We start from the raw sequence: 22,368 nt of genomic DNA on the forward strand, positions 1-22,368 counted from the left end.
ACAGGTATTAATTAAGAGTCCACATAGGGAGAGATTTTTGCATTTGCAAAACATGGGTCTGGGAAACAAAAGAATACTTTACCCACAAAATGATTATTATTTAGTCATGCCATGTTACCTTGAATTACCTTGAATTCACCTTACCAGGCAGAGTTTAAAAAACCAACAGTGTAACAACAGATCAATTACATTATTTTTAATAATAATTTCTGCAAGTTTGCAATTGTTTAAAAATCGAATTTGGTGCCATAGATAGCTTAAATTTCTGATGAATTTCTGAATGCAGCAGTAACATAGCTTGGGTTAACCAGTTTTGTTTACTAATAAAATGCCCTTATCAAACCATGAGTGATAAAACAGCGATTTGTTTTGGTACAGAATTTCCTCAAAATTGCAGGTAAGGTATATCTGGGAACTAAACCTGTGCTTACATATTAATAGCCGGGCTAAAAGAGCTTGCCTGTGAAAGCTGATCCTCCAGCTCTGGCCTTCAGACCTCCTGTGTTTGGCCGCCGCGGAGGTGACTGTCACCGGGTCATGAGCTGAGAGCGCCGCGGTGCTGCAGCGGCCCCTGGTGGTCAGACGGTGTCACTGCTCCGTGTGCAGGAGGACAGTTGAAGATGGCGACTGGAGTCCTTCACAGAGTCAGCGGTGGCCTGGGTCGGGCTAAAAGCAGGGCCCAGTCCGCCGGACAGCTCGTCGTGTGGAGCAGGTGGGACAGTCTTCAGTGTATATATTCAGTATTAGTCTCTGTGGTGTTTGTATTCTGCTGTAGTGTCTTTTATTTTAGTCGGTTTCTGTTGTGGCAATGATGAGGTTGGGCAAGCTAGCCCGTTAACTGTTAGCCAGCCCTCCTCAGTGGCCTTCAGCCTCATCACACATCAGAGCTGCACCTTAAAATACTTTATTCTGGGATGTTTAACATTAAATCTGTGCGAGTCTGCTGGTGAAGGTGAAAGAGTACAAGTTTCTGTCATCTTTTGTTATTACGCATTTCTAACGCTCAAGGTCAATGTGGTAGTTTAATGTAAAAATGTGACGCTCATATCTTAAAAAGTGAGTATTTCTGATAGATGCAGTAAAGTGAAAGCACTTCGTGTTGGAGGAAGTACTCATATTTCTTACTTAAGTAAACGTAGGTGTACCACAACGTAGAAATGCTCTGTAAAAGTCATGCATTTAAGATTTGAATAGCATCAAAACATACTTTAAGTACCAAAAGCCAAAGGAGTTATTTTGCAGACTTTTACTCACTCGTACTGGCCAAGTATGTGGACACATACAAGGAATTTTACTAACATTACCCACAAAATGATAATTATTTAGTCATGCCATTCATGGGACAAAAACACAACTGGACAAGTAAAACATAGATAGGGCTATTATCAGTATTAAATGAATATATATTAGTAGCTCAAAGGACAGCAATACAAATGAAACAAAGTATGTCTTTATAAAAGTGTCCTGCAGGTAAAATGTACAATTAGTGCAAAGAGGTAAATGGAAATAGACTTGATAATTGTGTGCAGATGTTTATATACTGTATACAGCATACAGGGTTTATATAGCTGTGACAGATGATATGTACAGTAAAATTATAATCAGAATGATGCATATTATGTAATTGGATTATAGTTATTGATGTATTAATGTGTGCATTACTTTAATTTGGAGATAATTTTTATTACTTTAGGCTGCTGTGTGCCTTGTGTATTTCCCGCTGGGGATCAATAATATTTTGACCTAATTATATACACATTACACATACTTATATGTTATACTATGTCATTTTAAAATTATACTATGTCATATTGATTTATACTTATATCTACCCGTATACATATACATGTACATATCCCTTTTTTTTGTACTGTGTAACATTCCTGTGTATTTTCCTGCTTTGCAATATTTTTTCAGTTACTGTCCAGTAAGATTTATACATTTTCTCAGTTAAAAAAACCCAGTGGCATTCTCTTGTGCAGCCAGCTGCAGCAGAAGTGAATGTTTGGATTGTGTGTGTATAGATTTCATATCATATTATTTTTTCATTTTATGTCATTTATATTTTTGTCATATTGTTATCCTTATTAGTCACTAAGTGACTTGTTTCCTTTTTCTTTTGCTACTGACTCTTGAGTTGCTGTAACGTGTGAATTTCCGCAGTGTAGGATTAACTAAATCTTATCTTATCGTGTCTTAAGAATACATATTTGTTGATTACATTTTGAATGATTTATCTAAATCTGTAAAGTAACTAGTTACTAAAGATATGAATAAAAAAAATCCTGTGTGATTGCAAATCTAACATCTAAGCAGATGTCAGTCCTCTTGCCGTAGATTCACACTGGTCATAAAATCATTTCTTGATTGTGACTCATCTGTGTTTGCAGGGGATTTGCGGCATCGTGCAGAAACGGACAGGACAGCTGGTTTAAGTCGCTGTTTGTGAGGAAAGTTGATCCCAGGAGAGACACACATGCCAACCTACTAACCAAAAATGAGGAAAGCAACCTGTACAAAATTCAGTGTAAGTTCACTTCACAATATTTTTTACTTCAAAATTAACTATTTATGCAGAAATAATGGTGAGACTGAGCTGAGGTATGGCCTTCTTTTTCAGTCCATAACGTCAAGCCAGAGTGCCTGGATGCATACAACAAACTCTGGTGAGTGTTATTAAATATTGCTGTCAACTTGGAACATATTACCTATTAATATCAGAGAGGTCAGCTCACTAAATATTTTTTGTGTTGTTATGTGATCTTACTCAAGTATAAGAATTTCTTCATGAAGATGAATAAATTATCTATAGTATGGTCTATTCCTGTGAGGAGATTGAAAAGCTGGCGCGACTTCAGTCCTTCACAGGCTAACCTTGCTCATACCTAAGATGACTGGAGGCCGTCTGCTTGTAGTTGTGGACTATTTTTGAACTTGCAACATGACACGGAAGGCACATGACCAGAAAAACATGTGATTGTTATTTGTGAATTTTGTGGTTTAAAGTGGATTGTGTCCTCAGGAGACTTGACTGCAGACTTAAATCAAATGCACCTGTGTTTAAATTGCATTTCAGTATTTGTTTCATTTTGTCGTTTATCACAGTGAGGATGTTTTGCCCTCCATCCATGCTGATAAGTACTACCCCTGTGAGCTGGTGGGCACCTGGAATACCTGGTATGGAGAACAGGACCAGGCTGGTAGGATTACTAATATCAACACACAGACATCTGCAGTGTGACAGGTCTGTGGTCTGCACAGTTTGCAAATCAGCAGGCATGTTACACTGCAAATCCACTCGCATGCAAATATCCCTGTGACGAAGGGAGAAGAGTTTTGTCAAAGTTTTTAAGTCTTAGGGTTGCAGGAATGTTTCTAATGATGGTTGACCTTTTTGTAAGTTGTGTGATTTTTGCATCCATGATATATTTGTTTCCCTTTTTCCAGTTCATCTGTGGCGTTACAGAGGAGGATACCCAGCTCTAACAGAGGTGATGAACAAGCTCAAGCAGAATAAGGTAGAGTGTCCTTCAGATGTTTTTTGTGCTTTCAGTAGTGCGCTAATAACAGATTACGGGCATCAGTCATTGTAAAGCTTATTGATTGGTGTCCGTCCATTGGCAGGAGTTCACGGCGTACAGGAAGGAGCGGGGTAAGATGCTGATGTCTCGTAGAAACCAGCTGCTGCTGGAGTTCAGTTTCTGGAACGAACCAGTACCCCGAGAGGGACCCAACATCTATGAGCTCAGGTCCTACCAGCTCAGGGTGGGTAACACACCAGTTTATCTCATCAGTGCTTTAAATGTTTATGATGGAGCAAGTTTGAAGTGTGAGACCAGTCCGACCTGATGGCCCATTGATAAACAGAAACAGCACTTTTATAAAACAATCCAAACATTTATTAAACTTATAACAGGATATATTCAGTTAATTTCTCTTTCTAGGTTAAGTCAAGTTCATCTTATTTAAATAGCCTAAAATAACAAATCACAAAAAATGTCGCCCAAAAGGGCTTTACAATCTATACAGCAGACAAAATCCTCAGGCGGATCAACAGAGGTTTGAGCCGTCCTCCAGGGACAGACGTGACCAAAATAATCACAAAAGACACATTTAAAACAATCAGATTCACAGGATTTTTTTAACACAAGCATGCAAACAAGGCAATAAAAATCTCACGCAAAGACGCAGCCACATCAGCAGTCACAGCACCAGAAGCTTCCTTTCCTCTGAGGCTGTCAGATAAAGCTTTTGAAGCAGCTCTCCCTCAGCCTTTTTAGGAGAATAAGATGACGTGAAGCTAAAAACCGATGCTGGACAGTTGTCCCACTCTTGTTAGACAGACGTGGCACGCTATAAATCAAAGTTGAGCTGGCTTTGATTTTTTTTGGCGCTCCAGTAATGCTTTGAGGCAATAACCGCTCATATGTTCTTGTTTCTAGCTGTGGTTCTGTGTTTCTTAGTAACATTACTTAGGGTTATGCAATGGGGCAGAGAAATGTGACTTTAAAATGAAGCACAGATATGTTTATGAGCAAGCACAGACTTGACATGACGCTCAGTCGAGGTGCTTTATGGTCACACACAAGCCTGTGGTGACGCACCTACTTCAACAAGCACTTGAGGAACAATTCAAGAGTAACTCAGCGATAATGCAGCTGGTCACAATGTTGCGAAGTTGCTCGTAGTTTAAACATAGCAGTCTGGATAACAGAACCCCAGCTCAGAGCCAACTTTTTCATTATGATATAAATTACTAAAAACCATTAAGTCAGTCAGGTTTTTAAATTATGATTTTAACAACTTGACATGGACCAAGAAAATAATAAATAACATCAATGAAAAAAACAAACGATTAACTATAAGAAGGGATAAATAAAGCAAATTAAAACCAGCATGTTTGATACATTTTTGTCCAGGGAAAGTTGATAAATCTCTTAATTTTTTCCATCATCACCAGCAGGAGCCCCTTCAGTACAAATAAGTCTTCATTTGTGAAGTTCTGAGCAGCTCCTCTGCAGCCGCTGTGCATCAGGGCTGTAGGTCACTGCCACAGCAGTTGTTCCTGAAAGGGACAGCTTAACGTTACTCACATTTTCTCATGATCACCAAGTCACATGCTTTGCGTCTGTGACCTTCGCTCTCATTAAACAGCTAGAAGACATGTAGTGACCCTGTGTCTTCAGGATGAGAGTTTCTCTCAGATGATAACTATTGGTGCTATCTTTTGCAATGCAGTAGCTCAATGGTTAAATTATAAACAGTCTTAGTCCTACGTAATGCTCTCTACATATCACGCCCTGCAGATTAAGTCGTTTTTTCTGATCAGACAGGAAAAACTGCCTCTAGATCAATATTGCCTGTGACATGTGATGAATGCACGCCATTATCCCTCATCACTGACTGGGATTACATCTTAGTAACAGCAGGGTGTTTGTTATCTTAAAAACCAGAGAATGATTGAAGAAGCCTCTGGGTGTAGTTGTTATTGCAGCTTATCTTCACGATGACAGAATACCTGTGTTACGTCTTCACCAATTTATTTGTGTTAGTGTGTTTGTTCTGGAAAGAAGCAGGAGGTGTGATATCAATCTGCAGTTTGAAAAGCTGTTTTATTGTAATAAAGAATATTGTGTTTTCTTTCTTGCAGCCAGGAACCATGATCGAGTGGGGTAATTACTGGTAAGGCAGCCTGAATACATTTGATTCCCTGAACTGTAGTTACAGAACAGTTGCACTACATGAAACCTTCCTCACCACGCTGTCATTAATAAGAGCTATTCCACAGAGAGACACTATTTTGAAGCTGAACTGTCATGCTCCAGAGCCAAGACTCAAATTCAAGTGGAGTATTATGTGCACTACAAATGTGTGTACATAATAGTTCAGTATAATGACGGATTACCTGAGCTGACAGGTCAACATACATCAGTTTGTGCAGTGCGGTTGATTGCAGTTGATTTAAAAAAAGAAAAAAACAATACCTGAGCTTTCTGCACACGCCTTGTGCTTTGTCTGGTTTTGTTTTCGGCCGTTTCTTGATTACATTTCACAACTTGTTTTGCACCTTTCTTGGTGATGTGAACTGTAACAATAATTCTAGTATTACTGAAATGTTGTTCGCTGTGGTGGCGTGAAATTAATGAAGCATACCATCGCACTTGTGATCTTACAGACACAGAGTGAGTCCGAGCTGGTGAGCTGACTCAGTGCAAATTAAAAAGAAGGGGCCATATACAGCCCCCCCAGGATGTTGCAGACAGGGATTATTTATTATGCATGAACATTTATCATTGAGTTATTTTCAGACAAGGACATTTAAACCTAATGATAGTTTTGTGACTGCATCTCTAATCTAACGTCAGTCATCAGCAGTCTACTAAAACTTTGACGGTTTTAATACAAATAATTCACTAGCCAGATATCGGAAAAAGGCGAATGACTGGAATAGCTCAAAATATACAAAGATGACCCCATAAAAAAACAAATGAGAGATATGCCAAATGAAACCTACATATCATATCTATGAGTTTGTCAAATACCCTGATAATACAGTAAACAGCTTAACCATCCTGCAAAGTATTCTTTATGCAGCCATTATGGCTAATGTGGTACCTGCATGCTAACAGCATCGACTGGAAAAGTCAGCGTTGTCAGGAAGCAAACAGACGAAATTTGTAAAACGAATTCATGACAATTGTAAGTGCTAAAAGAATCAAGGTGATTTAGATTAAATGTGCAGTTAGTGGTAATGTTAGTGTACCATAAATCACAAACTCAGAACACTGTGGTTTTATTGTCACTGGATCAAGTTGCCTTTGATTTTTTAAGAATTTTTTTTTTTTGCACTTTTCACCTGCTCTTGTAAATTCATTGTAAAAGAATCTCACCTAAAATTGTGTTGACATGCATTTGAATTTTATTTTGTTTGTTTTTTAAAAGCTTCCTTGAAATCAGGCATATTGGGCTGCAAAATCCTGGCGGGACTGTATCTACAGCAGAATCAAAGCAGGGATCAGGCAGTATGTAAATGAGAGTGATCAGGCAGTATGTAAATGAGAGTGATCAGGTGTGATGCAGTCACCAACAAAAGGTAGGAAGTGGGCATTTGAATTCAGACCTAAAGAGGACACTCATACACTAACAGACAGCACGTAATCAGCAGAAAGTGGGCAGGAAAGACACACAATTGGCATATTGTTAATAAAGGGGACAAGCCAGTAGGGGGCTGGAAGCTGATGTCTGTGCTGCCAAAATGTGCGTTCCTTTCTCAACTGTCCAATCTTCTGCTTTTTTTCCCAGTTACCCCATTTGTGGTTATTTCCAACTATCATGTTCATGATTTGATGAACAGTTTACTGTGGTTTTAATCTGGACCCAAGAGCAAGACCACAAGACAAAGGGGAAAAGTGGTAAAAAGGAGTTCATTGTAGAATGTTTGCAGGTGGATGAAGCAGGCAGACTGATGTGAGGCTGAGGCTGGTGGCGAGAGGCTGGAGTTTAAGTAGTTGAGGTGTGGCTGAAGCTGGGAGGATGCGTGGCTTACAGCTCTGGTGTTTGCAGGCTGAGGCAGGGAAGCAGTGTGGCTTACTGCACAGGCGGTGAGAGGCTGGGCTGCATGTGGCTGAGGCACTGGAGTTCGGAGGGGAGAGCTAATTGTCATGAGCCAAAAAACACAAACTGGAAGAATGTCAACTGAAAACAAAAGCAGAGATGAGCCAACAGTACCACTATGAAAAGCAGAAACAATCTGAGAGCAGGGTTTTTAAGCTGCAGTTGATAAATGTGGAATGAGCAGCAGGTGTGCATGCAGAGCTCCAGCAGCAGGAAGCCACGCCCAGCCTCTGAAGGTTCCCAGAAACACAGCAAAAAATCCAAGAAAAATATATGAAAAAACACACAAAATCCATACCATCGCAGTAAATACAACTTAAAATACTGGAATATCAAGGTTTCAGGATCAAGGTTAGATTTATTGTTCTCTAAGGGGAAATTTGCTTTGCAGGGTCAACAGAAAAACACGAACAGAATACAAAGGACATCATCAGAGACACATCAGCACAAAACAATTAACAGAGCTAAAGCAGAGGAAAAAAAGCTTTAACTCATTCATTTTTGGATGGTCCTGGTAGTCCAATATATCAGGCTTATCTGCTTTTCTACTTTACTTGGCTTTTCCTCCGAATAAAGCAGACATGATTTGACTAGTGAAAAAATAAACTTTGATGAACACATCATGCCAGGGCATGATCATTTTTTCCTAAGGCTATTCTCCTTTTCTTATGTTTGCCTTCATGCTAACTCTAACGAGCCTGTATTAAAACAAACCTCTGTAGTCCTGTAGATTTTGCCAGTAGAGCAATTTAAGGTAATTTTAATCTAATTTGTGTAGCTGAAGGCTTAAACTTGTTCTTCGAGTTACAACAACATGAGGAACTGTAGCTTTTTAGTTTTCTATCCAGATGATGATTGTGATCTGAATAAGTCCATGTTTGCTTTGGGGGAAAAACATAATGGATTTAAAATATTCCACTTATACCCGTCCACTCATTTCACATGGACTTGGTTAGCATTAAGATTCATGAACATGTATACAGTAAGTGATGGCGTCACATCTTCTGGTTGGACGTGATGTCGAGGTCAGGACTTGTTATGCCAGATGAAGGCTTGGTGGATTTTGGCCTGCGTTGTGACTGAAGTTGTTCTTGTCTGCAGGGCCAGAGCCATCGGATACCGCCAGCACAACAGAGAAGCTGTGGGAGGGTTTTTCTCACAGATCGGCAACCTCTATATGGTTCATCACCTCTGGGGTACGCTCACATATCAGCTATATACAAAATGACACACTGACACCACGTAGAAACTTATGCTGGAGCTGAAATCATTAGTTGTATTCAATCAACATCAGTTTTGATACACTAAGTCATTTATGAAGCAAAAACAGTCAAAGATTTGCTGCTATTTTTTGGACTGTTTGGACAATATAAGCCATGTAGAAATTGTCACCTTGGTCTTTTTTTTTTTTTTTTTTTAAACTTAAAGCTGCACTAATTGATATTTTTACACAAACATTGTTATGCAATTTGAACTGGGTCACTTGTGTTAAAGAACCCACATATAATGATCCGTTTCTCTCAGCTCTGCAGAGCGTTTGAGCACTTCCAGCTCTTTGTTTTAATTTTCTGGTTCACAGCTTTGTTTTGGTTTGGTGTCATCACTCTAATCTGCATTTACAGCAGCAGCAGACAGTTATCATCTGTGAGAGCTTCAAGGCTGCATCCACAATAATACTTGCTCAATTTAAAATACAAACTATTGCTACATTTACGCCTAGAATCCCCACACTACTGCAGCATTTTTGAACCCTTAAGAAGTGTAACGGAGAATTTGAAAGTGTTGTGCTTTAGTCTGGATGTGTACTTTTTGCCATCTCTGCAATATTGTCTGTAACTTAACAACCAGCCAGAGCAGAGAATTGGTTGAGACCAAAACAGAGCTAAAAGGAGAAGTAATAGTGTCAGGTTTACACAAACATGACTTCAAATCCAAAATGTATGTTTCACCACAACAACTTTAATTTTTGAACACTTTTGAATGAAGATGCTTACAGTTGAATTCTGCTGCAGTGTCTCCAGAAAAATCTATTATAACTAAACAAATAATCTGTTAATCGAAAAAATTAGTTAATCAGTAACAAAAATAACTGTTACTTGTTGTTCTAAATTAAGCAAAACTGCTACCAACTAAAAGTGCAGTGACTGAATTTACTATAGGCAGGGCTATAATGTGTGATTTGTCGATTGCAGCTTACAAAGACCTTCAGTCTAGAGAAGACACGAGGAACGGCGCCTGGCAGCAGGAGGGCTGGGACGAGGTGGTTTATTACACAGGTGAGCAAAAAAAAATTTCTTTTTCTAAACACAGAGTGGTAGTTGACACTTTTAACTCTTTATCTCATCTATGTTGAGTGACAAACGCATTGAGCTTTTAGAGCTTGCTGAACCTGATCAATATCAGAAGGACTTCAAACTGTGAGGACACTAAATCTCTAAATCTTTTCACCTCTCTGCAGTTCCTCTCATTCAACATATGGATTCCAGGATTATGATCCCGACAAAGGCTTCCCCGCTGAAGTGAAATGAGCCTTGCTGGAAGCTGAAACAGTGGCACCCCTTGTGAATGTTACATCCACCCGGAGCATCACTGTCAGGGTTTCCTGTCAGTGCTGCCAAACAACATCCCTTCCATTCTCTTGTCATTGCACAACTCCTTTGTTTTGGGTTCTGGAGCAGGATGAGTAAATTTGGCCAAATTACCCCCCTTTGATGGTTGTTAGATTCGCCATCTGGTGCCACATTATTACTGGTCCACTGAGAGAGCTCATCTCTAACCAAAGTTACTTGAAAAGACGTGCAGCTGTAAGTGTTAGGACAGATAGTGCTGCTGAAGCTCACTGCACAACACAGCAGCTATTTATTTATTTAATGTATTTGGAATAAATATGTTTTAAGCGTGTTGAGGGGTAGCATTTTGATTGAAGCCATGCTATAGCTAAGTGAAGTGAGAAAACGCCTCTGTATATCATGAAAACTGTATTCCTGTTGCCAATTATGATGCAAACGATAGTCCGACATGGTGGAAAACCTCAGTTTATATTTGATTGAGGTCTTTTTTTTTTTGGCAAACTACTCCTTTCAGTTGCTTTTTCTGGATGTTTCTTGGTTCCCTGTCATGGTTTTGTTGCGGTTTCATGGTGCTGTGTTTGTAATTATGGCTCCTACTTTTTTTTCTTGTGAAGACAGCATGCCTGGTTTTAAAAAAAGACGGTTTTCTATCTAATGGGGCATAACTATAATGTATGATAAACTCTGAAAATAAATGTTATCTATCAGTGGCTGAGTGGATCTGGCTGCTGCATACTGTAATATCAGATTTTATTGTAAAGGACGCATGTTTATCTTTTTGTTCATCGGTTCAAAGGGGAACAGTGTATAGAAAAGGACAAGACCACAGATTAAACCAGTTCAAACAACATCTTTGACAGCATGTTCTTCTGTTTAATGATGATGTTCTTTACAGGACTTTCCACTCATTGACATGTCTGGTTACAACTCTTAGTTCCAATACAGATATATTACATTTTCACTGCACATGTCGTAATATGCAGGAGTTGTATTAGCTTACCTAAAAAGCTTTGATGCAAAAAGTGCAAAAAAACACTAAAATAATCTTCTTAGCCTCCACATACACAGTGTTTAGTTGTTTTTTTAGTATCTTCTAGTATAAAAATTAGCAGGGTGATGTCTCCATGAATGTAAAATTGATTTCACTAATGTAAACATTTTCATTCATTATAAAAATCTAGACAGGAAAGGAGAAGGGAAGGTAAAAATGTGCAGGGAATAAAACCATCAAGAGGCACATCCTTACAGTAGGTGCAAGTATAAAATGTTAAAATTAGTAACAGTACTGTTTTTAGCTTCCTTAAATCTTTTCCAGTTCCTTTAGCAGCTCCCCAAAACTTGTCACGTACCATGAAGACCTCTCCTTAACCTGCTGCCTGATGACGTTCCCCCCAAATCCAATAAAGGCGCTCTGAGGACAAAAAAAGACAATACTATTAGCACACCGCAGCCCCAATAGATTTTAAGGCAGTGCAAAGACTAATGTGCCTTTACATGCACACTAATATACCACTATTATTCCAAATACAGCAAAATTCTTAATTTGCTATGGGTCATTTAAACCGCATACTCTAAGATATTCTTAATCAGGCCTTTTTCCATCATCTGATTAACGTAAATGGCAAATGGAGGTACTTGTAGAGCACTTTTCTAGTCTTTTGACCACACCAAGCACTTTCACACTACGTGTCACATTCACCCATACACACACACATTCACACGCTAATGGCTGAGGCTACCGTACAAGGTGCTGCCTGCTACTCAGTTACCATTCATATACACTCACACTCCGATGAAACAGCATCAGGAGCAATTAGGGGTTCAATACTTTGCACCAAAGGATACTTCGACATGTTGACTGGAGGAGCCGAGGATGGAACAACCCACTCCACCTCTGCGCCCCAGCCACCCCTAAAATGTCTTTTATGACGTCAAAATATGGAAAAGTGGAAACAGCTGGAGATGGTTGTCATTTTGCTAATTTGAAACTTGATTTTTTAAATAGTTTCCTATCAGTGATAGACTTCGCTGATCATGCAAACTCAGCCTCCCTTATTCATTCCGGTTGGTATTGCGATATTTGCACATATACAAAACGCTTTTGATATCCATCCATTCATTCATTGTCTTTCATAATGTTTTTGGCAGGTGTGTTTCCTCTTTCCGACCAGAAATGTGGGCTTTTCTTTTGGGCAAGCATCTCTACCATAGCCTTCAAACTGTTGGCTATTTGGTTTGTGTGCAAAGTATCCATGACAATGCACAGAGCTGGTCATAAACAGGCAAAAGCTCTGTCACAAACTGCGTTACAATCCCCAGTTGAGACACATATTCTGAATGTGCTGTTTACGTGTCCAAAAAATGCTCCTAAAACCAAAATAACGCAGGTTTATCCCACATATCTTAATCAGAAAATGCTTCACATGGAAAAAGGCCTGATTTGGCATATTCAAATGAAATATGTTGTTTACTTCAGCCATATCAAACATATTTTCATATTCAGAATAATAGCAGAATATTAGTGTGCATGTAAACAGAGTCAGTGTGAACACTTACAGCAGGAGGGCACGCCTCTAGATCCGTGGCTCCGTCTCCAATCATCACTATGGTCTTGAAGCCATGTTGTTCCTTCAACATGCTGATGACTTTTCCTTTTCCACCACTCTCAGCTGTGGGCTGGCTCTCATCAAAACCAGCATACTCTCCTGGAAAATATACACATGATTTAATTTAGAAATGTAGAATGATGCTTTAAAACAAACTGACAAGAGCATGACATGTTTTAGATGAAGGAAGAGATTTGATCTGGTTTAGAAGTGAGATCTGAGAGACTTTGTTGAAACAAAATCAATATTATTTAAATCATAAAATTGAAGGATGCAAGTAGAATATGTATATTTGCCCCCCAATAAACACAAAAGTAGCAGGGACTGTTATTTTGATGAAATTAAGGACATTTCACCATAAATTTGTGCATAAACAGCAAAAATTGGTGCCAAAATCCACCAGAATGCTGAAAATGGAGTGTTTGACACTGAAAACATCCTGGGAAGGACCCCTAAATCCCCCATTTCATATGTCTGCAATGTTGAAACCAAACCTACCTCTTGGATTCAAGCCTCATCTATCCACTCCGAGGGCCGATACCTTATTATTGTGCACATTTGTTTTTAAGAGAGACACAGCTACAATGCTCCGACAGAGAAATGTAGACTCTAGCTCTCACCATTGAAGTAGAACTTGAGCCGGTTGGCGTAGACGTGATGCAGAGGAATGTTTAGCTGAGCGGCCACGTGTTCAACGATGCAGCGGAAGCCGCCTGAGATGAGAAACACCTTTATGTTGCGCTGATGCAGACGGTCCACCAGCTCCCTGGATAAAGACAATTGGCATTTAATCAGCACACACATTTCACAAATGCAGTTTTTAAACTTAAGCATAGCGGGTAGTGTTGAGATCATTTTTTACAAAAACCGTGCATATGCACATTTATAAGTTTATGTGAGTAAATAAGAACCTATGCATGTGCACAAAGGAAAATGAAAGGTTTGAAATGATAAAAATGCATGCATAGCATTAAGCTAAATCTCTCATATTTGCCTAATGAAGAAGATTAGAAGATAGAAGTTGTATAGGCCTCCACTAAACTGTATGCCATGTCCGCCACTATGATAGTTAAATATGTGCAGTCAACCCCTTTGTGCTCTTAATAAGATTGCATATTGAACACAGGATGACCATTCTGTGCTGGAAGTTTTTATAGAGATGCACATTACCATTATGCTTTTAAATAATCTACTATTTTGTTGTTTTCCAACAAAATTCTCTTTTTTTTCCCCCATTCTTTAAAGGTCCAGTATATAGTATTCAGGGGCAACTATTGGCAAAAATGTTATATAATATTTCTAACTATGTTTTCATTAGTTTATAATCACCTGAAAATAAGAATCGTTGTGTTTTTGTTACCTTGGAATGAGCTGTTTATATCTATACACGGAGCACATCCTCGCCCATGAAGATCGCCACGTTGTACTACAGTAGCCAGAATGGACAAACCCAAAAGGTGGAGTATGTAGGATTAAGGGGGATATATCAGCAGAAATTGAATGTGGTATGTTTTTCAGGGGTATAATCCCCTGATAATAAAAATCATCATGTTTCCATTACCTTAAAATGACCCACGTCAGCCACTGTAGTTGGCCATCTCTCCATGACAAGCAGCGTCACAAAAACGCTGATTTTTTTTAAACATTTTAGCTTTATATAATGTTTTTCCCCGTTTAAGTCACCAGGTCCCTTTGTTTTAAGAAAGAAGAGATCTATCCGGATTTATTGGCAGGAGTTTACATTTGGCACATAGGAGAAGTTTCAGATGGCTGCAATTTTGCAGTCTTTACCAATAGATGCCAAAAATCCTATGAATTCTACACACTCTTAAATTCTGAGAAGAGTATAAGGTCCACTGAATGACTGACATTACTCAAACTGACTGGCATCTTTACACACTCACCTGATGCCTGGAGTCAGTTGAGGCGGGTGGTCTGTTATCAGCTTGTTCACTTGTTCTCTTGAGCATCGGATGATGGACAGACGCTCAGTCAAGGCCGTTTTAAATGTCATCGAGCCGCCCATCGCTCTGCGAGTCCTGAATTGCGAAAACGGCAGGCATGAATAGCTTCATATACAGTATTTAAAAAATCCAATACATAGTATCAAAATAAAGACGTCCTTTTCATAGGATAAGATCAGACAGGCCTACAACAGTGCAGTGCAGCAGTTGCAATACCAAAACTTTTCCATGACTTTTCAAGGACCCTTTATAAAATTTTGATTTCGCAAAAGCATGTGTGTCACTGTGTGTGCAGCACTTGCTGGCCTGGTTTTGGTACTTTTCTATACACACACGCAGGAGGATCTCGCTTCCATGCTGACACATGATGTCACATACACACTTAAACACTTAACCTGTCTTCAAGGATAAGGCCCGGCTGCTATCAGTCATGAAAAATGAGAACCGTGCACATTTTCTTTTTGTATCAAGCAGCAAATAAGTTGTTTGCATTAATTTGCTTTACTTGAAATCATGTCTTTGGATGCCACAATTGCGCATTGCAATGTCGCTACTGAAACGATACATCGTGCAGCTCTTAGTCGATGCATATTGGAGCTACAACAAGCAGCTAACTTACAGAAAATAAATTCAGTGATACGTTACATTATGGGGAAGGTTATTCCCGGTAGATTATTGTAACTATTAATTTCATTACACAACAAAATTCTATTACTTTTCCATTGCCTATTGCCTTTAACAGGCCTGAGAAATGAGATTGTGAAATTCCATGACTTTCCCAGATTTTTCATGACTGTGGGAACCTTGAAGATAGCAATATGTTTTTTATCAGGATAACAGTATTGTTTATAAAAATACAAACAGTGCATGGTAATTAGGGGTCAAATGATATTGGTTTTTCAGGGCCGATACCAATTATTAGTAGTTAATTAAACCGATAACAGATATTTGGATCCGATATGCATTTACAAAAAAAATGAAAATCTTTCTGTCAATATTTAGAATTTGGAATATAATAAACTCCAACACAAAACTTTGTTTTAAAACCTTTAGCCTTTAGGAAATGTAAAAGCAAAACTGAATTGTTCAACATCGTATACAGCAAGTTTTTGGCAGCTTCTTTTTATAAAGTCAAGTGAAACTTTAAATTACATAAAATAAATAAATAGAATAGCTCCCTGGGAATTTACAAAGTAAAAGTTCCTCCCATACTGACACTTCATTTGCACTTAATCATTAATTAATTTGATCGTTGATCGTTGATATAAAATACCAATACAGATAATCGTCAAAATGCCAAATATCAGTCCCAATAATCTGCAGACTCCTAATGTTAATGTGAAGTAATCTGACATTTATACACATACATTTCAGTGACTGCATCCCCCACACCACAAAACTTGGCAAGTTCATCTATGCCTTCTTCTTTGATGACTGTGCTGTCCACATCAAAACAGACAGCTTCTGCTCGCCGGAAGATTTCCTTTGTCTGTGAGAGAGTTGCCATCATGCTGGGAAAAAAAGAAAAGTATGCAGTATTAGACACTCAAAAAAACTGTAGCAGCATTTTAAAAGGACTCTGTTGGCAAAAAAAAAAAAGCAAACTATATTAGGAAGTCATCTGAGGTTAAATCTAATAGTCATCAGCAGGGTCCCGAGATGAATTTGCTGCTTGAACGTGAGCTCTGTGATTTTACCCAGCAGCTGCATGACTTCATTGTTAAACTAAGCCCTGTATGCAGTGGATGTCTTGTACCCAGTGAAGCAGCAAATACATCCATTGACTGAAATACCTATGTGCAAACGTTTCTGCATCGACGGATCTCAAATAAAACACGTGTCCCGGACCGGTGATGTGTAACAAAAATGCGTTACATAAAGCAGTCTGCCTAAACAAACTATAAGAGAGGCCGTTGTGGACATCCTCTGCGCGTATTGCGTCACCCCCACACGGTGCGGGCGAGACGAAACCCAAACAAATCAGTGCACGCGATGAAACACGGTAAAATTAGGCAGCCAGCGATCGTTTTGTGTAAAAGTAGCTCACTGCTGCAAGCGACTGGCATTAAAAAATCGTGTCTTTCAGTTAACAATAACCGTGAGCTGGCTCAGACAGGACGTTATCTTACCTGTCCGTGCAGGAGTGTAATATGAGCGCCTCACACACACACACACACACACAGACACTCTGCGCAACCGTCTGCTGCTCAAGCTACAATACCATGCTAATGTCCACAAAATAAAGTTGAAAAGTTGGTACTTACTGGTGAGAGCAGCGCTGGTAAGGCACTAACAGCAGTCTCTGCATTAGCCTACCCCTCAGAGGGCTCACTGATGAGGAAGAGAGTTGCTGGGTGACGGACCAATCAGAGAGAAGCCGGTGAGGGACCGCCCACTACCGTTGGCTCGGTTCCATGACGACAGCAACCGTTATCCAACGGCCGACTTTACTGTAATACAACTAAGCTAACAGCTCATTCACGATAACTGCAGTGAAATTAGCATTAGCAGGGCTTACATTCATCATTTATATTCACAGTTAGTGTATTAAAGTAGGTTTATTGTTAATAAGGCATATTAACTATTATACCTAAAGTATAATAGGTGTTTTAGAGGTGTTTTTAATGAGTTTGAAGAGTAAGCCATTCTGACGGTAATGAAGAAACATTCAGATGTTAGAAATTAGAGAAGCACAATATTGCTTCTTTCCTCTTTTTTTAAAGGACATTTGCAACATAATTTGATTATAATTTGATTAATTGTTCAATAAAACATTACCAGTATGACACACTGGTAATTGTTTTTGTACTTTTGGTATACATAGGGTGCATAAAACAACATCAAAATACACAGAGGTTGTGGCTATGCGCCTTATGTCCTGAAATACAGACACGTACTAAAATCTGACAAATGTCCTAAAATCCTACAAACATCCAAAGATCCTAGAACATCCTAAAATCCTAGAAATGTTCTCAAATCCTATAAATGTTCTAAGAAACATCCTGAAAAACTGAACATGTCCTAACATCCTTAAAATGTCCTAAAATCTGAGAAATGTCCCCAAATCCTAGAAATGTCCTAAAATCATGGAAACGTCCTATAATCCTAGAAATGTCCTAAAGTCCTGGAAATGTCCTAAAGTCCTAGAAACGTTCTAAAATCACGGAAACATCCTAAAATCCAATAAATGTCCAAAAATCTGAGAAATGTCCTGAAATCTAGAAATGTCCAAAAATCCTAGAAATGTCCTAAAATCATGGAAACATCCTATAATCCTAGAAATGTCCTAAAGTCCTGGAAATGTCCTTAAGTCCTAAAAACGTCCTAAAATCATGGAAACGTCCTAAAATCCAATAAATGTCCCAAAATCCGAGAAATGTCCTAAAATCCTAGAAACATCCTAAAATCAGAGAAATGTCCGAAAATCCTACAAACGTCCTAAAATCCGAGAAATGTCCCAAAATCTGAGAAACGTCCGAAAATCCTACAGACATCCTCAAGTTTCTAAAATGTCCTAAAATCGTAGAAACATGAACGGGGCTACTGTGACTGCTTTATCTCTGCTCTAGGTCTTGCAGTTTACACTCCAGTCCAGACGATAGCAGCAATGCGCGCAAAGCTGTTTCCAACCTGCGCAAGCTGCTCCAAGAAGAAGATGATGGAAAAAGGACGAAGAAGAATTGTCCCGTTAACTGGACGATGCTGCTATAATACTCCACACTGGAGCAGGTGGAGAGCCGGACTTTGACCTTTGTAAAAGATAAAATGTGGCTGTCAGCTCTCCAAGTTTACCTCAGCATGGAGCCACGGTTCAAATTAAATGATAGAAAAATGTGGTGCTGTATCTCTGCACAGGTGGTTATATCAGTCTGGACGCAGGTTGATGCTGATGCTGTTCGGTAACGGGTTTTGAGATGGACATGCAGAGCATGCAGCGCATCGTGGTGAGTCAGCTAATTTTACAACGTGCACCGCACCTGAACTCTGCCGGGGACAGTTTTTCAGGCCGAATAGTTAGTTGTTAAATAATTAGTTGTGTTAACGTGATTTGGTTTAAAACGTGCAAAGGAAATTAAGAGAATCTACTTTGGTGTGCATAAACACTTTATCATTAATATAGAATAATCAGGGTGACACAGGGCCGTAATCACATATGTAACCTTGGGGGACTATTTGTGACCTGTGAGGGGGGTTGGGGAAGTTTTTAGAAACTGAAAATTAAATTGACCATTTTGAAACAAAAATCTTAGATCAGGGCATGTCAAAGTGTTGATCACTGGGTGCCATTTTAGGGAGTCAGCATATGGTTGAGGGCCAAGCAAGAGAGGTACACACACTATGACTTTTTTTATTCTATACTGTAATACTCTGACTTTTTTAATGTATTATAATACTATGACTTTTTATCATATACAATACTATGAATTTCCATCAATTTTCATAATACTGTTACTTTTCTTTATTACATACCATAATACTCTGACTTTTTATTATATACCATAATACTATGGCTTTTTTATTATATACCATAATGCTATGACTTTTTTTTTATTATATGCCAGAATACTATGGCATCGGGGTGGGGCAGTTCGGCTTTGTGGTTGAGTCAGCTAATTTCTACACGTGCACCGCACTGAAACATGCCAGGGGACTGTTTTTAGGCCGTAATAGTTAGTTTGTTAATATAATTGTTGTGTTAAACCGTGATTTGGTTTAAAACGTGCAAAGGAAATTAAGGATTTACTTTGGTGTGCTTAAACCCAAGTTATAATTAATATAGAATATTCAGGGTGACACAGGGCCGTAATAACATATGTAACCTTGGGGGACTATTTGTGACCTGTGAGGGGGATTGGGGAAGTTTTTAGAAACTGAAAATTAAATTGACCATTTTAGAGTATTTTGAAACAAAAATCTTAGATCAGGGCATGTCAAAGTGTTGATCACTGGGTGCCATTTTAGGGAGTCAGCATATGGTTGAGGGCCAAGCAAGAGAGGTACACACACTATGACTTTTTTTATTCTATACTGTAATACTCTGACTTTTTTAATGTATTATAATACTATGACTTTTTATCATATACAATACTATGAATTTCCATCAATTTTCATAATACTGTTACTTTTCTTTATTACATACCATAATACTCTGACTTTTTATTATATACCATAATACTATGGCTTTTTTATTATATACCATAATGCTATGACTTTTTTTTTATTATATGCCAGAATACTATGGCATTTATTTATACACCATAATACTCTGACTATTTATTATATACCAGAATACTCTGACTTTTTATTATATACCATAATACTATGACTTTTTTTTATTATATACCAGAATACTATGGCATTTTATTGTATACCACAATACTGTGACTTTTTTTTATATACAATGATATTATGACTTTTTATTATATATTATAATACTATAACTTTTTATTATATACTATATTTTGACTTTGTATTATTTTCTATAACACTATGACTTTTTTATCACATACTATAACATGACCTTTTTATTATATATTATAATAATATGACTTTAAATGATATACTATAATACTAGGACTTTTTATTTCTATAAACATTATACTATGACCTTTTTATTATATACTATAATAATATGCCTTTTTAAAATATATCTAAATCTATAATGCTATGACTTTTTTATTTTATAATATAGTACTATGCCCTTATATGAACCAATTACTTTGGCAACGATTGAAGCTTCAAAGCATTTGGGTCAGCCCTTTTTATTTCAGATAGCGGTGCTTGGTTGCCAGTCGTAGCATTGCAGTTTGTTTTTATTTATATGTTTTCTATCAATATATTTTGGGGAACATTCTGAGCATATTTGAATAAATATTATAATTACTGTCTAGGGGTGATATTACATGTTTGTATGCCTCTGTTTTGTGATCATGCGCAGGAGGATAAATTGCAAAGATACCCTGAACTAACTCATCATGGAGGAGCTCCCAGCCTGAAGCACACCGGAGGTGATGCGGAGTAGATGTATACCGTTTCTAATTTAATGTTGTCATGTCAGCAAAATTATTGGCATGCCAAAGGCAGGTATATTATGAGAACATAATACACCTTTTTCACAGCAGACATTGTGACTTGTCGTAGTAAAAAATGGCTGATTTAGTTGGCTTTCTTTATGTTTGCTTATTGACTTTGTTGGCTTGTTTGATTAGTTTTCTTGATTACATGACATTTGTATTTATTATTCCTATTGAGGTTTGATTCCTTATAAGCTCTGAGGGGTTTCTTTGTCTCACCTGCACAACCTTGTCTTCTTTTATTGTTGTATTTCATTTGTTTTTTTTTTGTACAAATAAATCTTAAAATTATTTTTAAAAAATCAGCCTCAGTCACAGAATATGGTGCAAAAATTTCAAAAGATTGTTTATCACAGTTAAACAGTTTATAACAGCATTTATCTTTTTCTTTGTCTCTTAAAACTCAGAAATACCTGCTTTCTATTACTGAGCTGGTGTGGTCTTTTGCAGATTCCTCATCTGAAGATGGGGTTGTTGATCTTTCCGTGGCCAACAGTAGCAACATGAAGAGGTAATTTTAAAATAATGACGTTTCTTAAATGCATGGCTGAATTCTGTGTTACTCATGAAATAGTAAGTACAGTCAGACACCATGCTAAATTACTGTCTTCACATGCTGACTCAACAACAGGATAAGGGCCCTAAGCATGTGCCTCATTCTTACGTCAGAGTGAATACAGAAACGTGGATAGCTTATTTATGTGACGCTCTGCATGCAATTTTATGTTACAAAGCTGCAATTATTTTTATTACTGATTAGTCTTGCATTCATATTGATTAAGATATTTGAATCAATTAATCATTTAGACAGCAACAAGTACCCACTACTTTATAAATGACTGAAAATGGAAAATCTTTGCATTTATGAAACTGTAACCACCATGTGTCGCATTAACTCGATAAATAACGAAAAGCATTGCTCAGCACTACTGCTTCAATTGAAAATGAATCTTGTCTGTGCTACTGACAAATGTCTTGTTTGTTTGAGAATAAACCAGCTCAATCATCTGTTGTGTCAGCAAATAAATTCACCTCAAATCCTCTGTTATACCTTATTTGTTCCAGTATTCACGCTCAGTTACACTGCTGATCGTCACACACCGGCCCAAAGACACGCACTTACTACGACTGACCTCCAGACCGTCAAGGCTTGAGGATGGTATGTTTGCCCACGCTGTTACACAGCATCATTAGTATTCCTGGCACTGAAAAATCACCACTGAGGCATGGCCGAATTCTGTTCCAGCGAGTCTGTGGTGGACACAGTCAGACACCATGCAAAAGTCATGTCTCATTTCTGCTAAATTACTGGATGAATGCTTCCCTCAGCCTCATCCAGCTGTACAGGAATGAGTACAATAATGATTCGCTTGATAATTGAAGATGCATTTCTGTTGTTTTTGTATTGATTTTTATTCTGTTTGCTAAATTCTGCAGAGCAACAGGTGGCTGCTTCATGAGCAGGAACATGAGAAAAATAATCAACGCCTTCAATCGTGGTGAGAACATGACAATAAAAAGTTTACAACACAAACAGTTT

At 38.2% G+C, this 22,368-nt stretch overlaps 2 protein-coding genes, 1 long non-coding RNA gene and 2 other non-coding genes across 5 annotated transcripts; 4 read left to right on the plus strand and 1 right to left on the minus strand.

The window, feature by feature from the left end:
• Window positions 1-609: 609 nt before the first annotated feature.
• On the plus strand, window positions 610-11,032 carry LOC121943285 (protein NipSnap homolog 2-like). Its single transcript, XM_042486781.1, has 10 exons — window positions 610-712; window positions 2,391-2,527; window positions 2,621-2,666; window positions 3,106-3,200; window positions 3,448-3,518; window positions 3,625-3,765; window positions 5,651-5,682; window positions 8,716-8,810; window positions 9,807-9,890; window positions 10,073-11,032. The coding sequence occupies exons 1-10, from the start codon at window positions 621-623 to the stop codon at window positions 10,135-10,137; spliced, it is 858 nt and encodes a 285-aa protein (XP_042342715.1). The 5' UTR covers window positions 610-620; the 3' UTR covers window positions 10,138-11,032.
• Window positions 11,033-11,036: 4 nt separating this feature from the next.
• Window positions 11,037-17,090, minus strand: psph (phosphoserine phosphatase). Its single transcript, XM_042486782.1, has 6 exons — window positions 17,019-17,090; window positions 16,122-16,265; window positions 14,695-14,829; window positions 13,411-13,556; window positions 12,741-12,889; window positions 11,037-11,595 (listed from the first exon to the last, which is right to left on the minus strand). The coding sequence occupies exons 1-6, from the start codon at window positions 17,060-17,062 to the stop codon at window positions 11,485-11,487; spliced, it is 729 nt and encodes a 242-aa protein (XP_042342716.1). The 5' UTR covers window positions 17,063-17,090; the 3' UTR covers window positions 11,037-11,484.
• A 1,441-nt stretch (window positions 17,091-18,531) lies between these two features.
• Window positions 18,532-22,023, plus strand: LOC121942940. The gene is made up of 4 exons (XR_006105837.1): window positions 18,532-18,698; window positions 20,693-20,762; window positions 21,279-21,339; window positions 21,894-22,023. It is a non-coding gene; the product is annotated as an uncharacterized LOC121942940 (long non-coding RNA).
• Window positions 21,370-21,510, plus strand: LOC121943825. The gene has a single exon (XR_006105873.1). It is a non-coding gene; the product is annotated as a small nucleolar RNA SNORA15 (small nucleolar RNA).
• A 29-nt stretch (window positions 22,024-22,052) lies between the features above and the next one.
• On the plus strand, window positions 22,053-22,189 carry LOC121943826. The gene has a single exon (XR_006105874.1). It is a non-coding gene; the product is annotated as a small nucleolar RNA SNORA15 (small nucleolar RNA).
• Window positions 22,190-22,368: the final 179 nt, after the last annotated feature.

This window comes from Plectropomus leopardus, chromosome 5 (genome assembly GCF_008729295.1).
Source record: "Plectropomus leopardus isolate mb chromosome 5, YSFRI_Pleo_2.0, whole genome shotgun sequence".
In the NCBI taxonomy this organism is placed as follows: domain Eukaryota; kingdom Metazoa; phylum Chordata; class Actinopteri; order Perciformes; family Serranidae; genus Plectropomus; species Plectropomus leopardus.

Coding starts and splice junctions, on each gene's coding strand:
- psph (XM_042486782.1), bottom strand. CDS start 17,062: ATGCAGAGACTGCTGTTAGTGCCTTACCAGCGCTGCTCTCACCA. Junction 14,830..16,121: donor GGGGATGCAGTCACTGAAAT/GTATGTGTATAA, acceptor TTCGCAATTCAG/GACTCGCAGAGCGATGGGCG. Junction 13,557..14,694: donor CAACTGACTCCAGGCATCAG/GTGAGTGTGTAA, acceptor GTCTTTATCCAG/GGAGCTGGTGGACCGTCTGC.
- LOC121943285 (XM_042486781.1), top strand. CDS start 621: ATGGCGACTGGAGTCCTTCACAGAGTCAGCGGTGGCCTGGGTCGGGCT. Junction 2,667..3,105: donor GATGCATACAACAAACTCTG/GTGAGTGTTATT, acceptor CGTTTATCACAG/TGAGGATGTTTTGCCCTCCA. Junction 3,519..3,624: donor ACAAGCTCAAGCAGAATAAG/GTAGAGTGTCCT, acceptor GTCCATTGGCAG/GAGTTCACGGCGTACAGGAA.